The sequence below is a fragment of the Panthera tigris genome, chromosome A1, assembly GCF_018350195.1.
Source record: "Panthera tigris isolate Pti1 chromosome A1, P.tigris_Pti1_mat1.1, whole genome shotgun sequence".
Classification (NCBI taxonomy): Eukaryota; Metazoa; Chordata; class Mammalia; order Carnivora; family Felidae; genus Panthera; species Panthera tigris.
Window position 1 is genome coordinate 6,828,339 of NC_056660.1, and position 22,541 is coordinate 6,850,879.

Sequence of the window (22,541 nt, forward strand, 5' to 3'; positions counted from 1 at the left end):
CCTGTTAAGTGTTTTTCTATATGGTGTTAGGAAAAATTTGTTTATTGGAAACGCTCTTTGTTGCCCCAGGTCCTTTGCACTTGCCTTTGCCCAAGACTGCCTGTGCTTTCTAAAGTTGGTGAATTTCTGATTGTCCTTTGTTCACCTTGCATGTCATAAGTGAACCTTTCCTAATGTATTTTAAGGAGAAAGGAGAGGAATGAAACTGGAATCAAAGGAGAAAATCTGCTTTGGGATGATAGAATTAAATCCCTTATATCTATTACCACGACAGATGTGTTTGCTTTTTTTTACAGTGTTTATAATTTTTAAAAACTTGTCTTCCCCATCACACCTGAGGTTAGAGATTGTCTTCGTAACTTTGCACTCCTAAGGCCTGGCCCATAATAAGCATTTAATGAATGCTCTTGGGATTAATGAGGAAAGCACTGTCCTTTTTTTTTTTTTTTTTGATGTGCATTTTCTCATTCGTTTAATCTTGTTTTCCGGGATTATTTAAATCTCCCGCATGCTGTGGAAACCTCAAGAAACCTCAACAGTTCTTGGTTTGTCTTCCAGCAGCTCGTGTTAACCTCACTTTCTGTTGTCCCCTGTGAAATAAGGGTGTTCCCCACAGGAGTATAGGGATTGGACCACACGGTTCCCGGAGGTCCTTTGTGCACTCAGGGCCTGTGATTTCCTGTTAAACCATGACCCCCATGACATACTTGTGAGAAGAGGCCTGGCGGAGGACAAGATGCGCTCGGTGCGGGAGGGCTGGCGAGGCTGAATGTTGAGGGGAAGGAAGAAGGGCCGCAAGGAGAGCTGGCTTAGGGCAGTTGCCTTAGGGCAGTTCATCAGGACCCAGGAGCTCTCCCATCTGGGGTGCAGTGCAGTCCGTGGCAGCGGTGGTCCTGCGAATGTACGTAAGGCATTTGGGGCTTTTCGGACGACGCTTTAAAGATCGTTCTTCGCACACAGCGTGGAGTCTAAAATGTTTTCCAGGGGCGCCTGGGTGGTGCAGTCGGTTAAGCGTCCGACTTCAGCCAGGTCACGATCTCGCGGTCCGTGAGTTCGAGCCCCGCGTCAGGCTCTGGGCTGACGGCTCGGAGCCTGGAGCCTGTTTCCGATTCTGTGTCTCCCTCTCTCTCTGCCCCTCCCCCGTTCATGCTCTGTCTCTCTCCCAAAAATAAATAAAAAAAACGTTGAAAAAAAAAATTTTAAATGTGTTTTCCAAATTCCCAATTCATTGAGAATAAATTGTTTTCCCAAAGGATTATACTAGTTTGCCCTCCCGTGAATGAAAATGCCGGTGTCCGCACCCTTCAAATTCAGCCTTTGCTAACTTGGTGGGAGGATACTGCATTCCCTATGGAGTTGGCTTCACCTCCTGCAGCACTTGCCTGGTTTCCCTTTGCCTCTTGATGCAGTCTTGGCTGTGTCTTGACTGTCTTTCCGACCTCCAGATTCTCAAGGGCCTTGTAAAAACCCACATCGTCTGGTCAGTGCCTGCCTTTCTGACCTCCTACTCCTTGAGCCCAAGGTCCAATTCAATTACGCTACCTTTACGGTGCCTCAGATAAGCCAAGTTACACGCTTGCTTTTGTACTTGGTACATTTTGTTGGGGTGGTTATCAACTTAACATTCTCAGGGTAGGGAATACTTGTTACCTACTCTACCAGAGAAGTGGGGACAAACTGCAAAGATGACAGTCCAGGAGGAGCAGTTGAGACTTCAAGCTGTGTCAAACAAGGTAAGCTAGGACGGCACGGTGTGTAAAGGGACAGCAGAGGGGAGAACGTTGGTGTTGACATGCGTCTGCTCTCGTTTCGCTGATTATTCTTGGATCTTGTACCCTTGACCCTTTCCGCTTGCTTTTCGTGGACTTCAGCCGGCAAATTAAATGAAGCGGCTTCTCTTGTGCATGCCTTGTTCCGTTTGTAACTTAATTTCCTAGCGCCCCAGTGCAAATCTGGCTTCTGCCCCCACCGTTCCTATGAACCTCCTCTCAAGGGTCACCAAACACGTCAATTTTGATTTGACCTCCTTGATGTTTGACGTGCCAACGACTAACTTTCTGTTCCAGAGGCTTCTGCCATCCTACTTCACCCAGGTTTTTCTGCCTGTCTGACTCTGTACCCTGTTTTTCTGGCTTCGTGATGCTCCGCATCTGTCTCTATTCTCTGTATTTTCTGCATGACCCAAGCCAGTGGTTCTCAAGTATGGTTCCCCACATGGCATCTACGTTTTTTGGAAATTCGTTAAAAATGTGGGCCTACTGAATCAAATTCCGGGGCTGGGCCCAGCACTCTTCACAGCCTCTCTGGGTGGTTGAGGTGCTTGCTCAAGTTTGAGTCCTGTCTAATACACTTGAGACTCAAATTTCAGAGCTCACCTTCTCTGAAGCTCCGACTGTATTTCCAGCTTCCTCTTGGGCCGCTCCATCTTGATATCCTGCATAGACACACAGATTCATTTGGAGGGGTTTTATTACTGGTGAAATAAATTGCATCCAGTTCCCTGAGCTTTGAGTAATGTGTGCGTGCACTGGTCGATTACGTACCCGCCTTGAAATGCAGGTCCTTTTAAAAACGAGTAATTGTTACAGGTTGTGAAATTGTAAGTGAATCTCTTACCATGCAATTCCCTTTTCGTACACTTGACGAGAATGAAGGAAAATGTTCTAACTATAAAACTTTTCACCCTGTTTTTCAGTTAGAGCCATGACCATAAGTGAAGGTGCCTGGCTCCTTGAACTTTTAATTCTTTTCTCATCTAGCTAGGTGTCTTTTAAGGCCTCTGTTTTTGTTCAGTTGAGCCCAATCCCGAGGGTTGAATAAAATTTGTCACGCTCTGCGGTAGTGGGGAAGAAAAGCCCCACGGTTTGATATCTCTTTGATGTTCTCACTGGTGTCTATAGGATCTCTGTACTCTGGTGGGAAAAGAAATAGGAAAAATATAAACAATGTTGCTAAAATATAAACAAAACAGGTTTATTTTTTGAGCGCAAGAGAAATAATTTTAAACAATTGGCTTTGGAAGACCAGTATTTGTCCCATCCCCACTGAAAAGGAAAACAGTTGGTATTGTTCGTACGAAAACCTTCACGGAATGTGCTCGACAGGTTATTTGGTTATGAGTAACAGTGAGGCAGCATCTGCTTGCTGTTCTTGCTGAGGTGGAAAGTGTGTGCAGAGGAGGGAGTAAGCAGCCCGGGGTTTCTGTGTTGTGATTCTTTTCAAACTGCCAGAGTGTGTGGTGAGGAGTAACCGACAGGCTAGCTCATGAAGCCCCAAACGGGAAAAGCACAGAGAAAATGCTCTCATACGTACTTGGCTAGCAAGACTGGAATGTATGGAAATCATTTGGCTTGGAAAAGAAATGCAGTGAGGTACTCTGTTGTCTCTGAGATGGGGTGATGATGATGGCTCAGCTCAAGGGAAGATGTGATTGAACTTTTTGCTCCTGAGCCAGAAGGAGATGCAGAAGAATTGCTTCTGGGAGATGAGTAAGTAAATAGTTTGAAGATCCTTGGGAGCAGAGATGATACTCTGTTTTTCACATGCTCCTAGCACTGATAGTTACATATTGTTCCCTCCTCAAGAACAGTTCAGTGGTTTTCCATGGGCCCCAGATACATTCCCGAGCGAGCGTAGCGTTCATTGCCGTCCGTGGCGGGGTCGCCAACTTCTTGGATCACGCTACATCCTAATATTGGAGTCTGCCAGCTCCCTGAACTTGAATTATACTTTCTACCTCCATGATTTTGCTCATGCTCTTCCTTCAGCTTGACATGCTCTCTCCTGCTCTCTGTGCTTCCACCTATCAAATATCATTGAAGCTCAGAGACCAGGCCATTTCTCCCCGTAGCTTTCCCTGATGACCACCACCACCCCCGCCCCCTTCAGATTTAATTCTTCCCGTTGTAGCTGTACTGGGAGTTGGCACCCTGACCTGCTTTGTCACTCCTTGTCCACGACTGGTGCGTTTTCCATCCTGCTCTCTACCTTGATGGGAAGTGCCAAGACTGGACATCAGAGGGGCTGGGGCGTCTACTGCTGAATGGCTCTGTGACTTTGGGTAAGGTACCGAACTTGTCTGAATCTCAATTTAGGAGATATTTAACCCGTTTTACAGGCTTAATCTAAGATTAAGGAAGAAATGGGGCGCCTGGGTGGCTCAGTCAGTTAAGCGCCCAACTTTGGCTCAGGTCATGATCTTGTAGTTCGTGAGTTCAAGCCCCATGTCAGGCTCTGTGCTGACAGCTTGGACCCTGGAGCCTGCTTCAGAGTCTGTGTCTCCCTCTCTTGCTAACACTCCCCCGCTCACACTCTGTCCAAAAAAAAAAAAAAAGATTAAAGAAAACATATGAGAATTTTTTCTGTAAATTAAGCAATTTTATAAAAGGGAATTAATTTCACTGTTTCACTAGGGATGTCTGTGATGGCAGGCGGGAATGTCTTACACTTTGTCTCCTCAGTAAATGGTAACAAAGCTGTTCTCTGTGTTTTGTACCAGCACTTAATAGAGCTTTGCAATGACTAGATTTTCAATAATTTTGAAGATTGAAATAAAGTAGGGAGCTGGTACAGAAGCACAATTTTTATTCTGGGAATACTACCAAAAGGTAGTCTGTGAGTCCCCAGTAAGCTCAGTGTTCAAGGATTTAGGATACGCAGGAAAGATAGTTGATATTAGGAGATGATGGGCGGTGGGGAGAGAGATGTTCTTGAACTAGACAAGTACCCTCAGCAAAGTTTTGCCTGAGGGCTAGAAATCAAGCTTACTTGGCTGGTAAAGGGTTAATAACTTCCTGAGGCTGATATTTGCAAATTCCCAAATTCTGCCCCTCACACATATTCTAAACACCCACAGGATTTGTGTGTCTACATCTGTGCCTACGCATCTCCATTATGTTAAAACCACTTCAGTATGCCTGTGAATTATTGGTTGCAGTGCAATTTTACAGCACTCTGGACACAAAGAAATCCAAAATGAAAGAGAACACAAGCTGCAACCATTTAAGGAAGGCTATTTATAATGTTCAGTAACAGTTCGGTAACATATTGTCTGTATTAACAGGTCATGGATTATCTATCTGCAAATGCAAAGAATAACATTTTGAGCTCTCTGAGCAAAGGTGCGACATGAATGCAAAATGGAACATAATCATCAGTGGACAGAGGAACAGTCTTAGGAATCTTACTTATTGGGTGACCTTAAGTCAAAACGATCTTATTTCTGACGGAATGTGAGCTGGGGAATGTGAGGTGAAGAGATAAGCCCAAGATTCAGCCAGGAAAGTGCTCTCCTTTCCCTTGAGAGTTCTGCATTTTAATGGGAAAGTGAGGGGTGTTTGTGGCAGGTCCCATGGACTCCTGCTCCACAGCGATCCCCTCTTCTATTTCTTGATTTTTAATGGGGAAGCAGTGTGCCTGCTAGCTCCTGGGAAGGGACGACGATTGTCCTAAGGGAGTGGCAGTCCCAGTCTTTGCGAGATACTTGGATAAACTCTCAACTTCTCAGCTCTGGAGATTCAGAGATAAGAGAGTCTGCGGGTTCTGAGAATTATTTTGTCATAATAAAAAAGAGACCAAAGAATAGAGTCCCACCCTCCCTGCTTTGCTGAGGACTTGGTGTTTGGCGAAGCAGGGGCCCTTTTGTGTCCAAGGAGAGCCAAGAGAATCTGGGAGACAACAACTTGGACCCCTATTACTGAGCAGCTGAAGGACCCTTGGAACCGGATAGTTTCAAGGTTTTGTAAATAGTAGCTGTCTTTATGGTACCTTCTCCCCGTCGAGGAAGGAGGCGCCCTGCTTCAAATCTTTCCAGTTAAACCGAGGTTTAAAAGACTGCCTTGTGAGCCGGCAAAGGTCCGTGCAACTGAGATACGGCAGTTCATCTCCGGACACTTCCTGGAACGCTTTCTCTTGAGAGCATTTTGCTTTCAAAACCGAGGTATTTGGATGATGGTTATACATACGATTTCTGCCCTTTCCAGTTCACACAGGGAAGACATCATTTACTCACTTACTCATTCGGAAAGTCGGTCCGTGAACAAAGGACCTTGTAAGTCCCAGCTACCACTATGTGCTGATGCTAAAGGCACAAACGAGAGTCTCTGCCCTCCTGGAGACAGGCAGGAAACCAGTTGAACAGAACGTGACAGTTGAGACCCGTGCTGCCAAGGGTCTCCCAAGAGAGAGGAACTGGGAGACAGGGGTGGGGGTGGCAGCAATGATCAAAGAAATCTGAGAGAGGAGAGATTCCTCGTCTACTGCAGGAGCCCTGAAGAAGTCAACTGAGAAGCGAGGACAGCAGTGGGACGGAGAGGGGAGACACCAAGGTGTGCAGGCCGTAGAAATGGTGGAACTCAGAAGTGAGAGTGGTTGGAATCAAGGATGGCTCACAGGTTGCCGGTCTGGACACGTGGGGAGCCGGAAGGAACATGCATTAGTGTGGTTGGTTGCAAACATGGATCCCACTCTCTACCCCTCTCTGCATACACTCAGCCCTTTCGAATGTGACTTCAGCTGCCTCCACTAAGGAGTGGGGTGTATCTTCCCCTCTTGAATTTGGGCCGGCATTGTGTCTCGCTTTGGCCCACAGAATGCAGCAGGGGTGATGGGTTCCACCACGGAGCCTGGGGTTCAAGAGGCCTTTTCTGCTTCTGCTTCCACTCGCTGCCCAGCCGCCACAGGAGCAAACTCGGGCCAGCGTGCGGGGTGGGGAGAGACCTGTGACTCCGTCACTGCTCGTCCCCCATCACAGCTGACTGCCTGCCCGCCACCGCCCACCCCCTGCCAGCTCTCCGCAGATACGTGAAAGGACCCAGCCTAGGTCAGCTGATTCTGGCCTAGATCAGGATAACCCCTCCACTGACCTACAGACTTGTGAGCAACTGTGGGGGATTGTCGTTTTAAACCATTAAGTTTCATGCAGTTTGTCCTGCAGCCAAAGCCAACTGACTCAGCCAAGAGAAAGGGGTGTAAGGGTGGGGCCGCCCAACAGGCAACTGGACATTTGAGGTGGGTACACAGGAGGCCAGAAGCATGAAGTTCTGAACCTACAAGGATAAAATCCCAAGGCTTCTGCCTTCCGACGGTGGGCTCCCCAAACCCGAGAGCAGGCCACTTTTCCCTTTTGTGTCCTCTTCTTCCACTCCCCATCCTCACCAACCTTCATTTTAGTACTTGAGTAATAAAGCAAATGCCTGACTCAAGTGCAGAGAGCAATGGAGAATCAGTCCAGAGCCAAAGCTCCCAGGGGACGGAATGTGCATTGAGGGTTCCCTAATGAGTGGATTCAGCCAAGGCCAGCGGCGAGGGGCGAGGGTCGGGCGGGGAGGCCGAGTGGTTCCCTAATGAGTGGATTCAGCCAAGGCCAGCGGCGAGGGGCGAGGGGCGAGGGGCGAGGGGCGAGGGTCGGGCGGGGAGGCCGAGTTGCAAACAATTACTGCCCGGAAGGGGCCTTCACATATCCGGAGCCAGATCACCGTGACCGAGTTCCCTTATACTGACACGAATTCGGGACTCCACCCCCCTCTTTCTTCCCTATTAATGTCATCCCTTAGCACCTTTTGGAAATAAACAGGGCCACTGCACTCAACAGGAATGTATCCCTCCCGTTGTTGCGGAGACACCCGACCGAGTGCACCGTTGCCTCTTTCGTTCCTCCTCCAGCTCACGGGGATCTCAGCTTCACCCACCGGCCCAGTGACCCGGGTTCGTCTCTGCGGGAAGGAGGGGCCTCCAGGGCTACGCACGCACAGCCCGACGCGGGGCCTCCCACGCACTCGCGGGACGGCGGCGGTCCTCGCAGGGGCCGCAGGCGGGAGCCGCGCACAGCGCGTCCAGCGGCTAGGCGGCGCGCACGCCCGCGGCCACCGGCCCCTCGGCTCTCCCAGCGCGTCCCCTCCCGGCCGCCGCGGGAAGGGGCGGGAGGAGGAGGAGCCGGAGGCGGCCGCCGCGCCCCCACCGCGCGCGCCGAGCCCTTTAAAACGCGCGGGGCCCCGCGCGCTGCGCCGGCCGCCGCGGTGCCCGCGCTCCAGCGTCCCCGCGCGCTCTGCTGGCCGCCGCGGCGCTGCGGCCGGGCTCGGCAGGTTTGCGCTCTCGGCGGCGGGTCCCGCTCGGCCGGCGCGCCCTCCATGCGGCCGCCCAGCATGTCCGGGCACTGTCTGCTCGCGCCCATCCCCGAGTCCTCCTCCGATTGCCTCCCGCCCAAGGACGTCAAGCTGGCCGTGCTGGGCGCCGGCCGCGTGGGCAAGAGCGGTGAGTGCCCGGGGGGCCGCGCCGGGGAGGGGGTGGGGGGGGGGCGGGGAACCGGGCTTCGGGGAAGAGCCGGAGCTCTGGAGCGGAGGGAGGCGGGGTGGAGCGCGGGGAGGAACCTGGAAGTTTCGGCGCGGGCCCCGGCTCTCCCCCGCCAGCCCGCTTTTCCCGCTGCTTCCCCGGGGCGTCTACTCCAGGGCTCCCTCCCGCCCGGGTTGGCACCTGCTGGAGAATGGCGGGGGGCTGGTGCGGCAGGCCGGGCACCTGCAGTCACACCCCGACGCGCGGGAGACCGCGACGGCCGCACCCTGGGTGTTGCAGAGCCGTAGGACAGGGGCAGTACCCGCTGTCCTGCGGCCCATCGCCCCCTCCTTTTCCTCGAGAGCGTCCGGGGTGACTGGTTCCAGTCGTTTAGCGGACTTCCCCATGGTTCCCTTTCAGCAATGATCGTGCGCTTCCTCACCAAGAGATTCATCGGCGATTATGAACCGAATACAGGTTAGAATAATTTCGTGCTCTCTGCTTCCGTGGCTGCATGCCCCGAGCTCCCGCTTTCTCTCTCCTGATAGGAGGCTAGGAATTTAAAAGCAAACTCTCCTTCACTCTCCAGGCAAGTTGTATTCACGGCTCGTCTATGTAGAGGGGGACCAGCTATCCTTGCAGATTCAGGACACCCCCGGGGGCATCCAGGTAAGGACTGCCAGAAGCAAACAGCTCACCACCTTGCATACCCCGGGGGCGGGGGGGGGGCTCCCAGGCTTGAGCAAGATGTCTAAACACACCCGTTTTGCCTTTAGATACAGAAGTGGGCTGTCCCCAGGTGGGGGCTTAGAAACCCTCCTGGGGGCTTGGGCAGGGTGGGTGGATGGTTAGGGAGGCAGCATCCTGGTGTCCGTCACCTCCAAAGGAGAGATACTTGACCTTTCTTTACAACCCTAGTGGGGCATCACGGCTTGTAGGGATGGGTCCTCCCCAGCTTCCAGCACTGGGCCAGGAAACCGTTAACAAAATTATTGGGGTGGGATTCTGGGGAGGGGCTCCTCCCCTAGCAGGGACTGCTGACGTGCTTCTAACTGTTCCCTCAAGTTAGTAATTGCAACCAGATAAGCCCTTGGCAAGCAGTCAGGAACTTAACTTGATTAACAAGTTATTAATTGCACTCCCTTCTAGGGAGGCAAGGTCTAGTGGAAGAACAGAAAGAAGGAATTTGTTTCTGTAACATTCTCAAAAAGGGCATGCTAAAAATATTTTTATGGGCTTGGGAAAAGATATTTATCTTGGCTTGTTTTCAAAGTTTTGTTTATTCCCAGTTCCCTAAAGATTGCGCCATTCTCATTTGAAAGTTCTCGTTGAAGTCATCCTTCAGTCAGCCAGGGCTCACCACAGAATACCTGCCAAGCAGGGGGCCGAAGGATCGAGCATTAGTGGCAGCCAATAAAATAACCCAGGCAGGGACCTGGCCGGAGAATCTGTTCTCCCCGCAGCCAGAGCCGCCTTCCGCAGAAGCTAGGTCGAGTCTGAAAACTGTACTTACGATTTCTTTTTCGAACTTGTTTTCCCGAGGGTCCCTTTGATCTTATTTTGAGTCCGCTCCCACTGCGGGCTTCCTTGATCCAGACTCGTGTTGATCTTTCTCAGGTCCAAGACAACCTCCTCCAGGTAGCTGATCCGCTGTCCAGGTGCATGCAGTGGGCAGACGGCTTTCTGCTGGTCTACTCCATCACGGACTACGACAGCTACCAGTCCATCCGCCCCCTCTACCAGCACATCCGGAAGGTCCACCCTGACGCCAGGGTCCCCGTCGTCATCGTGGGCAACAAGGGGGACCTTCTGCATGCCCGGCAGGTGCAAACGCATGATGGCGTTCAACTAGCCAACGAGCTGGGCAGCCTGTTCCTTGAAATTTCCACCAGTGAAAACTACGAGGACGTCTGCGATGTGTTTCAGCACCTCTGCAAAGAGGTGAGCAAGTCGCACGGCGTCAGCGGGGAGAGGAGGAGAGCCTCCATCATTCCCCGGCCGCGCTCTCCCAACATGCAAGACCTCAAGAGGCGCTTCAAGCAGGCTCTGTCTTCCAAAGTCAAAGCCCCCTCTGCGCTGGGGTGAACCCGGCTCACCCAGACTCGCCTCCTTTTTACTGCCCGTTTGTGCAGCCGAAAAGACTGGGGATCTCCCTTTTTAGCCGCACATTCAAAGTTTATTTTTATACAGACCGTTGGTTTTCGAGTGTATGTGTGTTTCTGAAAATTCAGTGATTGCCTAGAAGTGGGATAGTTTGTTTGTTTTTTTTATTAAACTAAATTTTTTTTTTTTTTTTACTGTAACTGCTAGCCACTTTTCCATTAAAGGCAAAATGGCAACATGGCTCCTTGTTTTCTAAATGTCTTTTTATAGATCATACTTGCACCAGAGCCCAGAACGGCTCCACACTTGCCCTCAGTCTGAACTCCTGTTGGTGTCTTGCGGTAAAGGGGTTGATGTAGGGGGATCTGTTGTGGGAGAAAGGAAAGAATGTGCAGGAGGAAAGACTTGAGCAACTGTAGGATGTCTTTAATTAGGGCGCTTTGCCACAGGCATGAAATTGACACCATGTGATTTTCAAGGAAAGGGGTTCATTATCTGCTGGTGCTACAAAATTACGAACAGGAGTAACAGTTTTATTTGTTGGTGCAAATGCCGGTTTATCCTCTCCACCCTGTTCTAAAAACTAAACATGCCTTAGGTCAGTAACCGCACCCTACCCAGAGTGGTGAAAAATTCTTCCTGCTCTGCCTCCCGGACCCTCACATCTGACAGGGCATCTGAAGGGTCCATTCCCCTCTTTTTCTCTAAAGCGTCACTCTGCCACAATCTAGGCCTGTACGGGTGTCGCCCAGACTGGCAGGGAAGGGGAGACTGGTTTCTTGGTTTCTGGAATGACACCCCTCGCATGCTTTCTTCACATCAGGACAACCTGGCTAAAACCAACCCTAATCTCTTTATTTTCATGGCTAAAGAAACTCAGCTGTTTTCCCCTTATCTACTGGGTAAAATATAAATGAGGCATGAGATCATTTACCACCTCTCCAGCCTTATCATCTCCTTCAAGCACGCGCCCCCCCCCCCCCACACACACAGACACACACAGACACACACAGACACACACACACACGATGGACTGAAAGCCCATTCAACAGAACGGTCTGCCGTTCTCAGTACATACAAGGCTCTGTCATGCTTCCTGCCTTAGCACGAACCAGTCCCTGTGCCTTGAATATGTTTTCTTCTTCTCCCCCGAAAAGATCACAAACTCATTTTTCAAGCCCCAAGTCCTGTGCTGGGCTCAGCTTCCGGGGTGCCGTCTCTGAGTCTCCCTGTAGCATTTGTGTGAAACCCAGCCACACCATGTAGCTATTTGTCACCTCCGTTGCAACTGCATTTTATGACTTTGTATCCCAAGCTTCTGGCCTCCGGCTTGCACAGAGTGGTAAGTTTTCAGTAAATATTTGATGAATAATACGAGCTGCATGCATTGATTTTGATGCCAAGGGACAGTGATGGGAGGTTACGATCAATGTCACTTCTGCAGAATAAGGAAAGGAGGTGTTCTGAGTAGTTAGAGGTACTTGATTGGCAGCGACAGAGAGGAAGTGATACATATGTAGCTTCTGGTCATTTCAGACAATTGCCCTGCCTTCCAGGGACCCCTGTGTCCACATCTGTGCTGTTACCACCATTCTTCCCTGCACTTGAGGGGTGCACTGGCGTGACTACCTGTGCTAAATGGCATGAAGGATTACAAAAATCAGATAGTTCAAGGGGCACCTGGGTGGCTCAGTCGGCTGAGCCTCCGACTTCCACTCAGGTCATGATCTCGTGGTTTGTGGGTTCGAGCCCTGAGTCGGGCTCTGCGCTGACAGCTCGGAGCCTGGAGCCCGCTTCAGATTCTGTGTCTCCCTCTCTCTCTGCCCCTCCCCCACTCACGTTCTGTCTCTCTCAAAATAATAAACATTAAAAAACACTTTTTTTTAAATAAAAAAATTAAAACCCCCCAAATTAGTTCATGCCTAAAGCAGCATCGAAATAATCAAGGGAAAATAATATAGTTTTGGATTCTATTATGTTTGAAAAAGTGCCTACTTCTCCTTGCTGATTCGCAAGCACAAAACTAAAGCAGCTCTTTCTATCATCGGCCATTCCTGCTTCTAACCATATATCTTCCCTTCGAAGGTTAGGACACGAAAAGCACAGTTGTACTAGTTACTGCTATGCCCACAGCCTGCCGAGATCCCCACTGCGCAGGGAGGGGGCTCCTTTGCCTCTAAGGAGCTGAGCCCAAATCCCATGGGAATAAGGCATCCCACATCCCAAGGGGAAAGCCCTACTGTAGAAGCGAAAGAACAACCCAAGAGATGTCCCAAGGCTGCCTATGAAGAAGTTCCAAGTGAGGGAATGTTGAGGACAGGAAGTACCCTTGAGCTCTCCAGGGGAGAGCACAGTGTGGACCAGAGGGGTCAAAAGTCATGGGGCAGTTCCAAAGGGAGGAGCAGAGCCTCTAGGGACCCGGGGCCAAGCAGAAAGCACCCCACATGGTATTTTTCCCGGCCTCGGCATCACAAATAACTGACCTGGGCCTCAAAGCTTCCTTTCTTTCCGGTTGCCAGAACGGACCCAGGGGACGACCCGGCTCCCTGGTCTCACAGGGACCTCCATGCCTGTTCCCCAGACCTCCTGCTGAGGGGGCGAGGTGCACAGGACAACATCCAGAAGGCCCCCCAGTAGCAACCGTGCAGATGTGAGAGGGGAGCATGCAGTTCATGGGGGGGGGGGGCACTTAGGGTGGGACGTTGTTGGATTTGTGTGCAGGAAAGAGGATGTGAGGATTTGGCCTTGACTGGGTGCCGAGGAGGCCCTTAGAGTGGAAGCTGAGCTCCCAGCTAGCGTCCCTCTGCCTCAGGAGTGGGGGAGGCAGAGCCCTGGGTGTCGCTCCGCCCCTGGTGGGGACACACCTCCTGGAGCTTTGGGGAGAATATTGGGGAGGTGGGGAGGAGACTGTCTACATCTCCATCATAGGTTTGCCGTCCCTCCGGGCTGTCATCCTCACTGTCACCTCCGTCCTCACGCCCCGCCCCCGCCCCCCCTCACCCCCCAACCCCCCCCCCACGTCTGTTTCTGAGATTCCCCCGTCTCCACTGACACCACTCATCCCCCTTCCGGTCAAGGCTCCGTGCTAATGCTGCTCTGAAGCTGCAGAATGATTTAATTAATGAGCCTATTTAATTAATGGTCCTGGAGATAATGGAGAAGCTCCAAATGACTACACTGTACATCCGGGAAGCGTTCTGTACGCCATGTGCCACTCGTGGAGAGCAAACTCGAATAATGGAAAACGAGACCCATTATAGCCTCAGAAGATAAATCTGCTTTGCCTGGGTTGAGGTGAAGGGCACAGCGGAAGTCCCGAAGTTTATTCATATCTCCTTGGAGGAACGGATGAAAATAAGTCGCCTTGGAAGGCAATGGAGCAGATGGGAGAGACAAGGTGACTGTTTAGTCATGAACTTGGGGCTCGAATCGCTTTTTTGTTCCACGTGTGTGTTGTCATTTTGGCTTCTCGCCGTGCACAGTCACCGGTCCGAATTTACGACGCGATGAAATTTGGGATGATTCATAACTTATTCTTACCATTTGACCCGTCTCTAAAAGGTGCAGTCCTTTTCAGGACTTTGTTAAAATTGGTCTTGAGCCACTCGGACACCCAGTGAGAAAGGTGTGATACATAAAAAAAAAATCCCAACCACCCTGAAGTTCTCTAGGGGTCTAGGAAAAATGAACCGTCGTAAGCAATGATTAGTTGGCAACCGCAAAAACGGTTTTCCATAGACCGCGCAGAAATTTGCCCATCCTGGCTCGGTCGGCCCTCACCTTCGGATGCCCGCATGCACCTCTGCCCCAGGAGGCATGAGCTCCACTAGTGCTCGTCTGCTGGCTCATCCCCAGCCACGGCACCTGCTGTAGTGTCCGGTAGAAGCCAGGATCCTCAACGTTTGCTAAGGTGAGCCATCAGAAAACTTAAGGAGCATTTCCAGTTACTTGGGTACAGCCGGGAGGGCAGTGCTGTGTGTATCTGTATTCTGGGCTCCCGCTGTCAAACGATCCGAATTGGCCCTTCACCCATTCTCCACGGCGTGGCTTCGTGAACAAAATGAGTATTATTGCTTTTGGTTTTCCTCCTATCTTTCTAAAGACCACCACGGTAGTGATTTGCACGGTTTCAAATCACATTTATGGAGAACCTGCTTCCTACAAAGCTCTGTGCCAGATGTCATTGTGATCAAGAGAGCTATCCCTCTCCAGAAACACGGTCCCGAAAAAGTTCTAGGGAGTCCGCCTTGAGGGTGGGACTCTGGGGCATGAAAGGTGAAAACAAGATTCGGACCCGAATCTCAGGGTGTTGGGGAGCCTGGGTGGCTCAGTCGGTTGAGCGTCCGACTTCAGCTCAGGTCATGATGTCAGGGTTCGTGGGTTCGAGCCCCGCATCGGGCTCTGTGCTGACAGCTCAGAGCCTGGAGCCTGCTTTGGATTCTGAGTCTCCTTCTCTCTCTGCCTCTCCCCTGCTTTCACTGTCACTCTCTCTCAAAAATAAATAAACATTAAAAAAAAAAAAAAAGAAACGTTGTTAACAGCAAAGCTTACTTACATAAACAAATTTTGCCTGGAAATACTACCGTGTATTTATGACTGTGGAAAATCAGGGAAATTTCGGGAGCTCCTGCTGATGAGACAGTTATTCACCAGCTTTATGAAGGTAGCACAGTGTGGGTCCCAGACTGAGATTGGGTTCAAAGCCCACTTTACCTGGGTCAAGGTGCAGTATGGGTTTCCTTCTCCAGTACCCATCAGGGAGGATTGTTGCCAGAGCTTGACACATAGAAGGCATTCAGGAAGTTGTAATTTATTATTATTGTTAATAGTTTCAGTTTTTTATTATTATTTTTTTTATTTAAAAAAAATCTTTTTTTAACGTTTATTTACTTTTGAGACAGAGAGAGACAGAGCATGAAGGGGGGAGGGTCAGAGAGAGAGAGGGAGACACAGAATCTGAAACAGGCTCCAGGCTCTGAGCTGTCAGCACAGAGCCCGATGCGGGGCTGGAACCCACCAACCGTGAGATCATGACCTGAGCCGAAGTCGGACGCTTAACCGACTGAGCCACCCAGGCGCCCCTTTATTATTTTTTAAAGGTACACTGGTACATTTACGAAGCTGCTTTTGGAAAAAGAGTGCTTTTTGAACTTGCTCATGTACTCCAAAAACTATAGTAGGTGCTCTGCAAGACGTGACTTTTTCCATTCCACATGTGGGAGAAAGAAAGTTTTCAGGGGAGCCGTTATTCCCTCAGTGATAATGCCTAACGATTACTGATCCTTTACTCTGCACCGAGCACTTTTATTTTCTCTTGAATCCTTTGAGGAAGAGCCATGATCACTCCCATCTTTCAGATGAGGAAACTGAGGCTCAGAGAGGTCCTGCGATGGCCACAAGCCATATAAACCCAGGAAGCAGGAGGTCTGGCCCCGGGGAAGGGGAGAGAGTGCCTTTCAGCTCAGGGCTGTTTCCCTTGGCCAGACGCGTGCAGGCCCACGTCTTTTGGAGAAGCTGTTCAAAGCAAAGATCCCGGGGCCCAGTTCCAGGGATTCTGTGGGTCTGTGGAGGAGGAGTCTGCTTGTTGACGAGCTCCCTGAGTGGTACGGGGGAGGCCGGATATCTCCCATTTGCAGGTTTCAGCAAGATCATCCCGGCTTCCTGTTTCCCCAGGGGAAAGTGGCACCTGGAGGGAAAGGCAGGAATGCCACAAGGGACGGGCGGGGGACCCCCGTGGCTGGCCTGGGGGGCCGGGGCGGGCTGCTCTGCTGAGTTTCTGTCTTCAGCACCACCCGGTAGCGTGCAGTCTTCTCCAGGCTAGGAGGGTCTCTCCCAGAGTCACCGTTTTGAAAGCCATGGGTGGGGTGGGGGGGGGGGGGCGTGCAGGGGGCACTAAGTCAGAGGCCCCGGGGCACCCCACCCCCGGCCATGCTGTCTCTTGAGGCTCTTCTCCGACCGGGGCCCTGAGAAGCAGCCTCCACAGCGGCCCCCAGAGATTCAGGCATTTTCTTTTCTCCTGGAGCACCTGGCGGCTGATGTCAGCGTCCCAGGGGGCTGTGGGAGCCAATGCCGTAGGGAAGGTGCCAGAAGCAGAAATTGCCAGTGCACATCCGGGAGCTAAAGACGCCTCCCCACCCCAACTCAGTGTGGCGCAGGGCAAAGTCTGAGGCTGCTATGGCGATATTCGAGGGGGCTTTGCTGGGGGCTGTGTGTTGGCTCCATCATTTATTTGTAGCATAATACTAGAACTCACGCAACAAACAGCTACTGTAATCGCTGAATGGGCACTATTGTTCCGTGTATTCCAGTGTATCGGGATTGCCCAGCGAAATAGAATCAACAGAAAAAAATATATATATATATAGTATAGTGTATGTATAGTATAGCATTATTATATTATATAGTATATATAGTATAGCATTATATACATAGCATTACATATACATAGTATAGTGTATATATAGTATATATAGTATAGCATATATATAGCATTATATATACGTAGTATAGTATTATATAGTGTATATATATGTTATAGTGTGTATATATATACTATATGTTATATAGTATATATTATATAGTATATATAGTATAGCATTATATACATAGCATTACATATACATAGTATAGTATATATATAGTATAGTATTATAGTATTATATAGTGTATATAGTATAGCATATATATAGCATTATATATACATAGTATAGTATTATATAGTGTATATATACACTATTATATAGTATATATTATATAATATATAGTATAGCATTATATATAGCATTACATATACATAGTATAGTATATATATAGTATATATAGTATAGCATATATATAGCATTATATATACGTAGTATAGTATTATATAGTGTATATAGTATAGCATATATATAGCATTATATATACATAGTATAGTATATAGTATTATATAGTATTATATAGTGTATATAATATACAATATTATATATTATATAATATATATAGTATAGCATTATATATATAGCATTACATATACATAGTATAGTATATATATAGTATATATAATATAGTATTATATAGTATATATAGTATAGCATATATATAGCATTATATATACATCGTATAGTATTATATAGTGTATATATATACTATATATTATATAGTATATATTATATAATATATATAGTATAGCATTATATATATAGCATTACATATACATAGTATAGTATATATATAGTATATATAGTATAGCATATATATAGCATTATATATACGTAGTATAGTATTATATAGTGTATATATATATACTATATAATATATAGTATATATTATATAGTATATATAGTATAGCATTATGTATATAGCATTATATATACATATAGTATTATATACATAGTATAGCATTATATATATATGTATTGGAGGAGCTCCGCTTACAGGAGGGAAGTCAGCCTTTCTAGTCTACGCAGGCCCCCCCAGGGACTGGAGGGGGCTCATCTACATTCAGGAGGGCAGTCTACTTTTCCCAGTTCACTCATTCAGGTGCTAACCTCGTGTGGAAACACCCCCACAGACCCGCCCAGGATAACATTTGACCAAGTATCTGAGTATCCCGTGGCCCCGTCAAGTTGACAGGTCAAAGTAACCGTCACGGCGCAGTAAGAGTCTCAGGCGTATTATCTCATTTAATCCTCCCAAACAATTCTGAGCAGCTGAGTATTACCATCGCCGTTTGACAGACCAGGAAAACGAGGCTCAGAGAGGTTCATCAACTTCCTCATGGTCTCTCAGCCAGTAAGGGGCACAGTTGAGATTTCAATCCACAGCTCTCTTTAAAAAAAAATTTTTTTTTAATGTTTATTCATTATTGAGACAGAGACAGAGCATGAGAATGAGGAGGGGAGGAGCAGAGAGAGAGGGAGGCACAGAATCCGAAGCAGGCTCCGGGCTCCGAGCTGTCGGCACAGAGCCTGACACGGGGCTCGAACCCACGCACCGTGAAATCGTGACCTGAGCCGAAGTCAGACTCTCAACCTACTGAGCCACCCAGGCGCCCCATCAACCCACAGCTTTCTGATTTGGAAGCCACCACACTGTATTGCCGCCAATGCCAACGGTCCTACTCTCTGCACCCTGAGGTCACCTGGAAGCTGCTAGCATTCTCCTGATCAACCATTTTAGCCTTGAAAATGCCACGGGGTATCACTAGGGAAGACTCTGCCTCATCCATAAAAAGGGGCTAGTGAGTCGTTACCGCATCACCGGGTGAGCTGGAGAACCACAGCTGGGGCTGTGCAGCTACGAGGGAGGCCGAGAAAGTGGCATTTTCGGCATCTGTTGTGGCAGATGGTCCCTGTCCCTGACGCGTAAGGTACAGGCTCACCCCAGACCCTGGAAAGGGGCTTGGGGGACGAGCAGGCAGAAAAGTGGGCAAAGACCACTACATACGTCTGATGATTAGACGATGCGAAGGGGCGCCTGTCCTCAAATGTAGACGTGTCACTGGCACAGGCCAGACCCAAGGCAAGGCCCGGGGACTTCCTAAATACTAGGCCTTGAGAATGAATATATAAACCTGACATTGGGGAAGCAGGTAATAAGGCATTAAGGAAACACCCAAATTTTATGAGCAAAGCGAGTGTTGTGGGCTGAATTGTGTTCCTCAAGAAAACCCATACGTTGGACTCCTAGGACCTCAGAATGTGACCTTATTTGGAAATAGGGTCTTAAGGGAGCTAATCAAGTTCAAACGAGGTCATCAGGATGAGCCCTAAATCAAAATGGCTGGTGTCCTTATAACAAGAGGAAATCTGGGGCCTGGCTGGCTCAGCCGGTACAGCATGGGACCCATGATCTCGGGGTCGTGAGTTCAAGCCCCACGTTGGGCATCGAGTTTACTAAACAAATGAATACACACATAGTTTTAAAAAGACACAGAGACAGACGTGAACAGAGGGAAGGTGATGAGAAGAGACGCAGGGCGAAGGCCATGTGAGGGTAGAGGCAGAGACTGGGGTGAACGCCCCACAAGCCAAGGGACCGCCAGAAGCTGGAGAGAGGCCTGGAACAGATCCTTCCTTAGAATCAGAATTAGGCGTGGCCCTGCTACCAACTTGACCTCGACCGTCCAGCCTCCAGAAGCAGGAGACAATATATTTCTGTGGCTTAAGCCATCTGGCTGGGGTGCTTAGTTACGGCAGCCCGAGCTGACTGGTACAGTTAATAGACGGCTGGGCCCATATTTGAGTCTGAACCTAAAGCCGGGGCTCTGCCCACCGCACCCTTGCGGCCAGGCACGGCAGCCCAGAGCAGGGGGAACCATGGCTCTGTCCTCTAAGTATAGTTCTCCACGTCTGTGTCAGGATTGGGGTTAGCTGCCCTGACATCTGCATGGCCTGACGAGAGACAGTTTGCGTCTCCCACACGGGCAGTTGAAGCTGGGTGGGTGGCTCTGCTCCGACATTCCGGGGCCCAGGAGGCCCAGGAGGGGCCCAGGCTCCACCTCTCTGTCACTCTGCCTTTCCTGGTGTCACCCTCATTCCGGGGTCTACGATGCCTCTCAGCCAGTCTGCAGCCAGAGAGCAGGAAGGGGCCAAGACAGGAGGCTCTGTTTCTTTAAGGTGGAGACCCAAAAGTCGAGGCCGTCCCCTCTGCTGTCCTTCCCTCATGTGACTGAGGGATGCAGACTTCAGCTGGGCGGTTTGCTCCCTGCCAGAAATTCCACTGCCGGGGGCACCTGGGTGGCTCAGTCGGTTGAGCGTCTGACCCTGATTTCCATTTTTTAAGGGACAAGAGAATGGATATTGGAGACAGCTAATGGTCACTGCTACAAAATCCATCTCAGGATAGATTCATCCTCTGGATTTTCACGGGTTGGTAGAGGACAAGGAAGGGAAGGGAAGAATTTCCTTCATGTCTGGCTGAAGAAGGAAGGGGAAGTTTGCCCCCAAATGGCTCTGCCCAGTGTCCTCTCAATGGCTTGTCTGCTCCTGGTACCTGAGAATCCTGGGGACTCTGGGAAGTGACTTCAGCTTCTCCCAGGCCATGCACACAAATCATAGCAAAGTCCTCTGCCTTGGAGGGATGGGGTCAGACTGATGAACAGTCTGATAGTCAGACATTCTTTTTTTTTTTTTTTAATTTTGTTTATTTTTGAGAGAGAGAGAGACAGAGCACAAGTGGGGGAAGGGCAGAGAGAGAGGGAGACCCAGAATCCGAAGCAGGCTCCAGGCTCTGAGCTGTCAGCACAGAGACTGACTCGGGGCTCGAACTCACAAACCGCGAGATCATGACCTGAGCCGAAGTCGGACGCTTAACCGACTGAGCCACCCAGGCGCCCCAAGGGCATTCTTATTTATGAACTTGAGTTGCTTAGAACGGAGGAAATGGAGTAAGTGGCAATTCGTGGGCTTTGCTTCTCTGGCTGCAGATAGGAAAGGAGTTGGGTGTATCGGCCAAAGCTGGACCTCCTGCCCAGGCCAGTTCTGTGGCCCTGGTCCCCTCTGGGCTGCCCTGGGTGGGGAAAGCATCTGAAAACCAAAAAAAGTTGGTCTTCTTGAGCGTTCAAGCCCCTGAATGATGAAAGATACACTAAACAGTGGCTTATGCAAGTCCTTGTGGGGCCTGGGTGAGTCATTTCCCCTCGCTGGTCTCCAAGCTCCTCGTTTATGAAACGAGAGGTTTGGGTTTCGTTAGCGGTCCACACATGCCAGGATGCAGTGGACTCGCCTGGGGGTGCTTGCTTAAAATGCAGTCTCCTGGGCCTACTCCCAGAGACTCTGATACAGAAATTCCACGTGGAAATTGCCCAACAAAAATACCTAAAAACTACTGAGTCCTTGCCGTGTGCCAAACACTACTTAAAAGAGTTTTTCGTGGATTAACTAATTTTATCCTGCAACGATCCCGTGACATATACTATTCTTAGTACGTTAGGGCTAATTAGTATTATCAGTACATTATTAATAGTATGAGCGATGATTATCCCCTGTTACAGATGTGCAAATGGAGGCACACGGCTGCGGAGAGGCTGTCCCAGGTCACGCCCCCGTTGGGAGAGGCAGAGCTGTGACGCAGGCCTAGTCGACCTTGGCTGTGGGTCTCAGCTAGTACTTTCCCAAGAGGCTGTCCTCAGCCACGCCCCATCCATTCTGCTGGCTGCTAGCATACACAGTCGCCCTGAATGGATGACTTTGGTAAAAAAGATAAGATAGACAGACACCTCACAGAGTACTGGGCAAACTCGACAGAAGCAACCAGAAAGGGACAAGCAATGTGCTCTGGGAACAGAGGGGGTGGTCAGTGAGGGGTTCCAGGAGGGGTGCAAGTAGGCATCAGAGAGAAGGAGGCATTTAGAAGGAGTTGGGTCCAAATCAGTTGTTTGGACTCCCTCTGAGTAGAATCTTCAAGAAATGGTTGGTCTTCTTCCTCTCTCTTGTCTATATCTAGATAAGAAAGAAAGAAAGAAAGAAAGAAAGAAAGAAAGAAAGAAAGAGGGAAGGAAGGAAGGAAGGAAGGAAGGAAGGAAGGAAGAAAGAAAGAGGGAAGAAGAAAGAAAGAAAGAAAGAAAGAAAGAAAGAGAAAAAGGGAAGGATGGAGGGAAGGAAGGAAGAAAGAGAAAGAAAGAAAAAGAAAGAAAAAGGGAAGGATGGAGGGAAGGAAGGAAGAAAGAAAGAGAAAGAAAGAAAAAGAAAGAAAAAGGGAAGGATGGAGGGAAGGAAGGAAGAGGGAGGGAAGAAGAAAAAAGAAAGAGAAAGAAAAAGGGAGGGAGGGAAAGAAGAAAGAAAAGGGGGAGGGAAGAAGAAAGAAAGAAAGAGAAAGAAAAAGGGAGGGAGGGAAAGAAGAAAGAAAGAAAGGGGGAGGGAAGAAGAAAGAAAGAAAGAAAGAAAGAAAGAAAGAAAGAAAGAGAAAGAAAGAAAAAGGGAGGGATGGAGGGAGGAAGGAAGAGAGAAAGAAGAAACCCAAATGAACAAACAAAAAGCAGAATCGGGCCCATAAATACAGAGAACAGACTGACGGCTGCCAGCGAGGAGGAGGGACGGGCAAAACGGGTGAGGGGGAGTGGGAGACACAGTCATGGACTGAACGAGTCACAGGGAATACAGTCAGTGGCCCTGGAATAGAGCTGTCTGGTGACAGGTGGCAGCTGCACTGTGGCGAGCACAGCAGAACCTACAGGGTTGTGGAATCAC

The 22,541-nt window shown here is 49.4% G+C and overlaps 1 protein-coding gene and 1 non-coding gene across 2 annotated transcripts; both read left to right on the forward strand.

Moving 5' to 3' along the window:
• Positions 1-8,016: 8,016 nt before the first annotated feature.
• RASL11A (RAS like family 11 member A) lies at positions 8,017-10,524 on the forward strand. The gene is made up of 4 exons (XM_042957306.1): positions 8,017-8,250; positions 8,689-8,745; positions 8,858-8,937; positions 9,886-10,524. Exons 1-4 carry the CDS (start codon positions 8,127-8,129, stop codon positions 10,351-10,353), a joined length of 729 nt encoding a protein of 242 aa, XP_042813240.1. The 5' UTR covers positions 8,017-8,126; the 3' UTR covers positions 10,354-10,524.
• An 8,641-nt stretch (positions 10,525-19,165) lies between these two features.
• Positions 19,166-19,238, forward strand: TRNAM-CAU. The gene has a single exon. It is a non-coding gene; the product is annotated as a tRNA-Met (tRNA).
• The last annotated feature ends 3,303 nt before the right edge of the window (positions 19,239-22,541 follow it).